The sequence below is a fragment of the Sapajus apella genome, unplaced genomic scaffold, assembly GCF_009761245.1.
Source record: "Sapajus apella isolate SASKATOON/1434 unplaced genomic scaffold, GSC_monkey_1.0 scaffold15, whole genome shotgun sequence".
In the NCBI taxonomy this organism is placed as follows: Eukaryota; Metazoa; Chordata; class Mammalia; order Primates; family Cebidae; genus Sapajus; species Sapajus apella.
The window spans coordinates 12,315,740-12,325,502 of record NW_022436955.1 but is presented as its reverse complement, the minus strand read 5'-3'; the positions used below and the strand labels follow the sequence as shown (position 1 = coordinate 12,325,502).

The 9,763-nt window shown below is 50.5% G+C and overlaps 1 protein-coding gene across 1 annotated transcript in view; it reads right to left on the bottom strand.

Annotated features, from left to right (window-relative positions):
* Positions 1–9,103, bottom strand: part of CDH1 (cadherin 1) — a 94,508-nt gene extending 85,405 nt beyond the window's left edge. The window contains exons 1-2 of the mRNA XM_032284268.1: positions 8,856–9,103; positions 7,942–8,056 (exon numbers count right to left, since the gene is read on the bottom strand). Coding sequence (XP_032140159.1) covers positions 7,942–8,056; positions 8,856–8,912 — 172 coding nt within the window. The 5' untranslated portion in view covers positions 8,913–9,103. The remainder of the gene's footprint in view (positions 1–7,941; positions 8,057–8,855) is intronic.
* Positions 9,104–9,763: the final 660 nt, after the last annotated feature.

The window sequence follows — 9,763 nt, the reverse complement described above, 5'->3', positions numbered from 1 at the left end:
AAAAATTAGCTGGGCATAGTGGCAGGTGCCTGTAATCCCAGCTACTTAGGAGGCTGAGGCAAGAGCATTGCTTGAACCTGGGAGGTGGAGGTTTCAGCGAGCTGAGATTGCACCACTGTACTCCAGCCTGGGCGAAAAGGCAAGACTGTCTCAAAAAAAAAAAAAAAAAAGTTCAGACCTCGAACCTCAGAGACAGGCTCTCAGTGAATCTGCAAGAGGGCAAGTCTTGCAGATGAAGTACTCCAGGTGATCTGATTTTTAGCCACAAGGGTCTCAGGGGCTGGGACAGAGTGTTTTTGGCAGCAGAACAGACAAGTATTCTTAGGCATGCGTATCACGAAATACTTTTTTTTTGAGGCAAGGTCTCTCTTTATCAATCACCCAAGCTGGAGTGCCATGGTGCAATCATGCCTTACCGCAGCCTCAACCTCCTGGACTTCAAGCAATCTTCCTATCTCAGCCTCCCAAGTAGCTGGGAGTACATGCACATGCCATGACACTCAGCAAATATTTGCATTTTTTGTAGCTAGGACCACAGTTACAGGCCACCATGTCAGGCTACATTTTTTTTTTTTTTTAATTTTTGTAGAGACAGGGGTCTCACCATGTTGCTCAGGCTGTCTCAACCTCCTAGGCTCAAGTGATCCTGCAGCCTCAGCCTTCCAAAGCACTGTGAGCCACGGGATCTGGCCTGAAATACTTTTAAAAGCCAAGCAGAAGCTGACAAGTTCGAGATCATCCTGACTCTCCCAGCCTAGCTGCTCCTTGCCCCATTCTTCCCACCCCAGTTCTACACAACCTCCATGGGCAGGTCCCCTTTCCTAAGCCATGGCAAACCTGTTCCTGTCCACCCTGAGCACCCTGCACAGCTGCAAGCAAGAAAACGCCAGCTTCTTCCTAACAAAGGCACTAGGCTTAGTCATTGTTTGCAGTGTACTGTTTGCTTAACACAGAAACAGGCAGGGTGAGGAAACTGGTTTGGCTGGTTTGCTGGGCGAGGGGGAGTGCAGGGGATCTTTGATCCAAAGGTAAAACCTGGGAGACTCTTAACACAGACGGCACCAAGTCCTCCAGGGACTCTAATGTTTAATATTCACTGAACACTTGACACACTGTCCTATGGTGTTTCCATACTATTATGCTCATTTTACAGAGAGGGAAACTAAGTCCTCAGCTGATGTTCCGAGGCTGGAAAGGGATGCTGGATTTAAATCTAGGCAGTCTGACTCAAGAACCTTCTAAATTTGGAGGAGATGCCGCACAAACCTTGGGCAGAATTGGAGGATTGGAGGCAGGAAAGAGGAAGGAAGGAGGAAGATGAAAAGTGCAGAAAAGAAGGTGGCCCGGGCCGGGCGCGGTGGCTCACGCCTGTAACCCCAGCACTTTGGGAGGCCGAGGCGGGTGGATCACGAGGTCAAGAGATCGAGACCATCCTGGTCAAAATGGTGAAATCCCGTCTCTACTTAAAAAATACAAAAAATTAGCTGGGCATGGTGGCGCGTGCCTGTAATCCCAGCTGCTCAGGAAGCTGAGGCAGGAGAATTGCCTGAACCCAGGAGGCAGAGGTTGCGGTGAGCCGAGATTGCGCCATTGCACTCCAGCCTGGGTAACAAGAGCGAAACTCCGACTCAAAAAAAAAAAAAAAAAAAAAAAGAAGGTGGCCCAAAGCCCCCCAAGAGTAACAAGAACCAGCTGGGGCACTGGGATCCCTGGCCTAGGGCAACTTACATTAACAAAGAGGAGAGAGAAAAAGAGATAGACAGCTAGAAATAGAGATGGGGTTAGAGATTAGGATAGAGATAAAGATCAAGCCAGCGAGAGAGCACGTACCACAGATTTTTTTATTGACCAAAAGTGGAAAATATTTTAAAATGACTATATTTCCTCCTGTTTCCAGATTCAGGTTTGAGGACTCCCTCTCTGCCCTCCACAGTAGTCCAGAGGGACGCTCAGAGCACAGTATGCCCAGGACACACAGAGCATAACGGAAGGTTTTAACAGAACAAATTCTTCCCTGCTTATTTACAATCAACCTTAAGGGCTGGACAAAGTCCAGAGACTTTGAGAGGGAAAAGCATCAGCCAAGATAGTGATTTATTCATGTGTTCATTCATTTGCTCAAAATCACGTTGAGAGTTTACTGTGTCCCTGAGAAATATCAGCCACTGTTGAAATTACTCTGTTTTCTCTCTTTACATTCCTTCCCACTCGCATGTATGCTCCATCCAATCTGCCATAACCTCAGGTTCTAGCCTGGTGCTAATACACAATAGGCACTCACCTTTGTGAACTAAATGAATGAATATGCATACATAATTTTCATAATAGATCAATAAGCATTGCTGCCCCATTTTATAGGTGGGGAAATTGAGGCTTATAGAAGTAAAGTGACTTATCCAAAGTCACATAGCTAGTGGCTAAAATTCAAACCTGGCTTTCCTGTGCTTCTTGCTGAAGGATCCCAAACAGCCGTTGTGGAACAATTTCATTCTCCTCCTTGAAAGCCTTGTGCCCTCAAAGGAGATGGGGTTGAGGCAGAATAGAAGCACAGTAAGAGGCCGGGCACGGTGGCTCACGCCTATACTCCCAGCACTTTGAGAGGCTGAGGCAGGCAGATCACTTTGAGCTCAGGAGTTCAAGAACAGCTTGAACAACATGGTGAAACCCCAAATCTAGTAAAAACACAAAAATTAGCTGGGCGTGCTTGTGCACACCTGTAATCCCAGCTACTCGGGAGGCTGAGGCTGGAAAATTGCTTGATTGTGGGAGGCAGAGGATGCCGTGAGCCGGAATTGAACCTCTACACTCCAGCCTGAGCAACAGCGACATGTCATCTCAAAAAAAAAAAGAGAAAGAAACCCAGCAAGGATTGGATTGGGACAGGTGCCTCTCAGGGATTTTAGGGTTTGGGCAGCTTCTGGGAAACAGGAGAGCTTCAGCCTCTGACTTATCTGGGGCTACCTTGGAAGGGAATGTGTAACAGACACCAAGGTGAGCATTTAAGAAGAAAAGCCTCACCCAGTAAAAACCCCTGGAGAGCAAACAGGAAATTCCATAACCACCTGGCAGAGAGGGGCAGGCAGGGCTCTACTGGGAGGAAGCAGCAGCCAGCCTTCCTTACATAGCCTTGCCCGGCCTTCCACCTCCGCTCCTCCAGAGACACAAAGGCAAGGCCAGGAGGGTGCCCCACTGGTCTCCTTTCCCAGTAAGCTCAGATCAACCTTTGTCACAGACATGAGTAATTGGTGAAATGACTGTTAAGAGTTTCAGGGGCGGGGGAGTGGCGATCTGATGATGTAAGGTGATCTCAAAGCTGGTTTCCAGTTTTGCTTTTTAACAGCCTAATTGTATTAGGGGGCCTGCATACTGTTTTCTGCACCTTTCAACAGGTACTTTGGAAAGGAGAAAAAACTGCCGGGCCCGGTGGCTCATGCCTATAATCCCAGCACTTTGGGAGGCCAAGGCGGGCAGATCACCTGAGGCCAGGAGTTCGAGACCAGCCTGGCCAACATGGTGAAACCCCATCTCTACTGAAAATACAAAAATTAGTTGGGTATGGTGGTGCATACCTGTAGGTCCCAGCTACTCAGAAGGCTGAGGCAGAATTGCTGAAACCCACAAGGCAGAGGTTGCAGTGAGTCGAGATCATGTCACTGCACTCCAGTCTGGGTGACAGAGGAAGGCTCTGTCTCAAAAAAGAAGGAAAAAAAAGGGAAATGGGTGTATTTAATCCACACAGGTGGGTGCTTGTGAACTAGGTCAACCCCTCAAGCAGCCAAAGCTCAACCCTGAAATATAGGCCCTGTGTTCCCAAGGCCAGATTGTAGAGCAAGCAAGGGAAGAAATCAATCACTGGAAAGCCTGCCAGCTTTTTTCCACCCCTGAATCAACTTACAGTTGTGGTCACTAGGCTAATACTTCCGAGATCCCAAACTGTCTAACAGCCTGGGTTTCTCAAACCAGTGTGTGCTAAGAGGAAGGAAAATAAGCAGCAACTCTAAAGAATTGGTTTATTACAGTTGAGTTTTTTTGTTTCTTTTAACGATCTTCATTCTAGAAGCTGGAGAGGAACCAATGGAATAAATACAAGGTTGAGATCGTGGGGTCAGTTATGGAATGGAGCAGAGACTGACCCTAGCAAACCACTACAAAGTCCCCTGAGTTCAGTTAAGACCCTCAACTGGCCAGGCACGGTGGCTCATGCCTGTAATCTCAGCATTTTGGGAGGCCGAGGCAGGTGGATCACCTGAGGTCAGGAGTTCGAGACCAGCCTAGCCAACATGGTGAAACCTGTCTCTACTAAAAATACCAAAAATTAGCTGGGTGTGGTGGCACACGCCTGTGATCACAGCTACTCTGGAGGCTGAGGCAGGAGAATCGCTTGAATCTGGGAGGCAGACGTTGCAATGAGCCAAGATCCAGCCTAGACAGCAGAGTGAGGCTCAATCTCAAAAAACAAAAATGACAAAGACCCTATAGCTACCTGTGCACAAAAAATGACAGGTTTCAAGTTTCAAAATTCCCAGAGTAAATTCTCTATGAAGCCAATGTCTAAACCTGGTGCCAATGTTATATCCATCCCTTCATTTCCCTGCACTGTCCAAGGAGAGCTAGGCCACATCCCAAATCCTAGCTGCCTTTTAAAATCACAAGCCAGCTCCTGAGATGGAATGTGTGATTTTATCAGAAGGGCACTTCCATCCTAGGGCAATTCCACATTGGACTGGTACAAGTAGATCCCACAGTCCAAAAAAGTCAAAAAAAAAAATATATATATATATATATATTTTAAATGTTCCAAAATCTGTTGTGTGGGAGTGAGATCTGTGAACATAAAGGGAACTAAAACCAACCACACCAGAGGCCTGTGGGTTCTGTAATGGAGACCGCCTCTTCCCACTAAACCATCAGCCCAAAGGTCCGCCACCACCTCCCACCTGGTCTGACCCATCTCCATCATCACTAGCCCCTCTTGGAGGCCCCACCCTATCAACACCTCCATTCTCAGCTTACTTCATGGGACTCTAATTCCCCAAACACCTTTTTTGTTTTTGTTTTTTCAGATTGTTGAAGTGAAAAACAAGGAGACAAAGGAAGAGAAAAGACCAACTGTAGATCCTTCAGCAGATTACGGAATTCCTTTATGCCTCAGTTTCCTCACTTGCAAGGTGGGAAGAATAGTGCCCACCGTCCTAATGTTCTAGTGAAGACTAAATGAGGCAAAATATGTGAGGCACTTGCCCCAGAGTCTGAGGCAAAAGTAAAGACATGTCACTATTGAATTATTAAACTATTGATATGAATATGTAATAATATTATTATTGGTCAGACACAGGAGCTTAGAAGGGAGAAATAAAAACCAGACCAACCCACCCTTGGTGCTACTAACCATCTTGGTGCAGGAAAACAAAGTCACCAGCCTTAGCACCACCCCACTATTCAAACGACTTCAAAATAACTTTAAAACAACAGCATGATTGCTAAGGATCCATGTGGCCACCGGGCGCAGTGGCTCAAGCCTGTAATCCCAGCACTTTGGGTGGCCGAGGCGGGTGGATCACGAGGTCAAGACATCGAGACCATCCTGGTCAACATGGTGAAACCCCATCTCTACTAAAAATACAAAACATTAGCTGGGCATGGTGGAGCGTGCCTGTAATCCCAGCTACTCAGGAGGTTGAAGCAGGAGAATTGCCTGAATCCACGAGGCGGAGGTTGCGGTGAGCTGAGATCGCGCCATTGCACTCCAGCCTGGGTAACAAGAGTGAAACTCCGTCTCAAAAAAAAAAAAAAGACTGGAAGAACAGACACAGTGGAGGTGTTCCATCATGGGAAATGTGGGTGATTTCTCTTTAAAAAAATGTATTTTATTGTGATACTCGCCCAATCAACTGAAATCATGAGCGGGGAGAAAGTAGTTTGATATAAAGTAAGCACCTGGGATTCAGTGAAACCAGAAGAAGAACTAGCCCCTTCCCTTGTTCCCTGGACAACAGTCAAGCGGAACAAAGCAAACTCTAGATTATCGCAATGTTAAGGCCTAGAAGTACATTGGATGTTAGGCCGGGCGCAGTGGCTCAAGTCTGTAATCCCAGCACTTTGGGAGGCCGAGGCGGGTGGATCACGAGGTCAAGAGATCAAGACCATCCTGGTCAACATGGTGAAACCCCGTCTCTACTAAAAATACAAAACATTAGCTGGGCATGGTGGCACGTGCCTGTAATCCCAGCTACTCAGGAGGCTGAGGCAGGAGAATTGCCTGAACCCAGGAGATGGAGGTTGCGGTGAGCCGAGATCGCGCCATTGCACTCCAGCCTGGGTAACAAGAGCGAGACTCCATCTCAAAATAAAAAAAAAAAAAAAAAAGAAAAAGAAGTACATTGGATGTTTGTATGCATTTTTATCCTGAGTCAGAACTACCATGCTTTTTAAAAAATATCATTATTCCTGGCTGGCCACGGTGGCTCACGCCTATAATCCCAACAATTTGGGAGGCAGAGGCAGGTGGATTACCTGAGGTCAGGAGTTCAAGACCAGCCTGGCCAACATGATGAAACCCCGTCTCTACTAAAAATACAAAAATTAGCTGGGTGCAGTGGCGGGCGCCTGTAATCCCAGCTATTCGGGAGGCCGAGGCAGGAGAATCGATTGAACCCCGGAGGAGGAGGTTGCAGTGAGCAGACATCAGGTCACTGCACTCCAGGCTGGGCAACAACAGTGAAACTTCATCTTAAAAAATATATATATAACAAAAAAAAATTATTCCTTGGGAGAAATAGTATCTGTATCAAGATGTTTCAGTTCCAGGCACAGTGTCTCAGGTCTGCAATCCCAGCACTCTGGGAAGCTGAGACAGAAGAATCTCTTGAGCCTAAGATTCCACAACAGCCTGGGTAATATGAGGAAACTCCTGTCTCTAAAAGAAATTTTATTTTATGAGATGGAGTCTTGCTCTGTCACCCAGGCTGGAGTGCAGTGGTACCATCTCAGCTCACTGCAACCTTCGCCTCCCGGATTCAAGCAATTCTCCTGCCTCAGCCTCCCGAATAGCTAGGATTACAGGTACACGCCACCATGTCCAGCTAATTTTTTTATATTTTTAGTAGAGACGGGATTTCACCATGTTGTCCAGGCTAGTCTCGAACTCCTGACCTCAGTGACTCTGCCCACTTGACCATCCTGACTCTGCCTGCCTTGGCCACCCAAAGTGCTGGGATTACAAGTGTGAGCCACCGTGCCCACCCTAAACATTTTTTTTAAATTAGCCAGGCATGGTGGCACATGCCTGTGATACCAGCTACTAGGGAGGCTGAAGTGGGAAAGATCACTTGAGCCCAGAGGATGGAGGCTGCAGTAAGCTATATGATTGCACCACTGCACTCCAGCCTGGGCAACAGAGCAAGACCCTGTCTTTAAAAAAGAAAGCTTTAATCAGTATAAACAAAAGCCCCAGCCCAGTAACCAGGGGAGGGTTGCTATTCAGTCATTCCAGAGATGGTGCTTAATGGAGCGTGGGAGTCAGATCCCAGTTCAGATACCTGCTTTGCTGACCCTGGGCAACTGGACGTCACCCTCTGAACCTCGGTTTGCTCATCTGTAAAACGGGAATATTCCCGCCGGGCCTTCACGCCCAGCAGGTTTTTGCAGTCTGAAATGAGACACTGTCTCTACAGTGCCTCAGGGCAATAAGAGAAACACGAAGGCTTCTAGTAAATGCCCTCAACCTCTGCTTCTTTATTACATAGTTAACAACCAGGCAGGGCTACCCCCTCCACCACAGTGCTCAGTTGGATCCCCAAATCGGTGTAAATTCCAAAGGGGTTTCGGTTGAGCCAAGGAGGGAGCTTGCCCATTCCAACCCAGGGGCGTGGGAGTGCAGTTTCTCGGCCCCTTTCCAACCCCACCCCACTCCTCCCATGGACACCGGCGACGCGCCCTCACCTTTGCCCAGGACGCGGCCTCTCTCCAGGTGCCGCCGAGGCACCGTGAATGTGTAGCTCTCGGAGTCAAAGCCGGGGTGGCAGGGCTCCGGCTCCTGGCAGAACCTAGACGAGACCTGGGGTGGGGGAAAGGTAGATGGAACTGGGTGACTCGGAGTGTCCCCTCCTGCTTACACCGAAACCAACAGCGCCGCCCCTCCCTCGCTCCCGGCGTCGGGATTGGGGAGGACCCCCGCCGGGCAACGACGTCACCCTCCCCTACCCCGAAACCCGCGGCGGCCAAGCCCTCAGGAACTCTCAGGGTGGGGCGTTGGGGGGGGGCGCCGGGTCACCCCCTCTAGACCTAGCCCACCTTTCCTTCCGGTCTCTTTTCTCGTTTTACTGGAGATGTCTTCACTCTCCCCAGCCCCTCTTTCCTTAGACCGGGAACGCGCTAGTCCTCAGAGCAAGGGGCTCTCCCACCTCCTCCGACCCCACTTTCTTACCCCCGGGACCCCTATTTACAACGTTTCTTCGCATGGCAGGTGCCTTTTTTTTCTAACGATGTCCCTCTCCCTCGGGGATCGTCCCTACCTCTCCTGCCTCCCCCTTGACTTGCACCGGAGCTCCCCTTCTCCACATTGCGCCTTTCACCCCGCTCCACGCCCCCACCGCCCGCCCGAGCCCACCCCGCGGAGCCCGCGGCCAGGCGCCCCCGCTGAAGGAGGCGGCAAAGCAGCGCTCGCCCCTCACCACCTTCCCACTCCCATCACTGCGGGGTCCGGAGCGCGCGAGGCTTCAGGCCGCTAAGCTCCTCGGGACCCGAACTTTCTTGGAAGAAGGGAAGCAGTGACGACGGGAGCGGAAGGGGCGCGGGGCTGGGGCGCAGAGCGTGCGGCCAGACGCGTCCCTCGCAAGGCCGGGGACCCGAGGTACCTGCAGCAGCAGCAACAGCAGCAGCAGCGCGGAGTGGCTGCGGCTCGAAGGGCCCATGGTCGGCCGGGGACGCCGAGCGAGGGCGGGGGCCGGGGCCGGGTGCGGTCGGGTCGGGCCGGTGTGGGCCGGGCTGGAGTCTGAACCGACTTTCGCGAGCTCACAGGTGCTTTGAGGCTCCGACGACACTGAGAGGGGCGGCGCGGCTGCCGCCAGGTGAGCCTCGGAGGCACCGCCTCCGGCTCCGCTGATTGGCTGAGGGCGCACCTGCCGGCCGCAGCCAATCAGCAGCGCGGAACCCTCCCCCGCGGGAATGACGGCTCGCCCGCGGCCCCGCCCCTCGGCCTCCAGCAGACTGGGTGACCCACCAGTCTGGAGTTGCTAGGGTCTAGATGGGTTATGGGATCTGAACACGGCTCTGATTCCACGGGGTTCGAATCCCAGCACCCCCGGTGCTCACTAAGACATGGGATCAGAAAGAACTTTTACACTTGACTGAATTCTTTTTGTTTGTTTGTTTTTTGTTTGTTTTGGAAATGGGGTCTCGCTTTTTCTCCCAGGCTGGAGTTCAGTGGGGCGATCACAACTCTCTGCAGCCTCGAACTCCTGGGCTCAACCGATCCTCTTGCCTCAGCCTCTCTAGTAGCTGGGACTGCAGGTGCACACCACCATGCCAGACTACTTTTTTTTTCTTTTGTCTTTTTGTAGGGAGACGAATCTGGGCAGATAGGGGAAGTAGGGGCGCTGTATCTCCCTGTATTGCCTAGCCTGATCTTGAACTCCTGGACTGAAGCCATCCTTCTGCCTTGGCCTGACAAAGTGCTGGGATTACAGGTGTGAGCCATGAGCCACTGAGCGAGCAGCCTTTTTTTTTTTTTTTTTTGAGAAGGATTCTGGTTCCATCTTGCCCC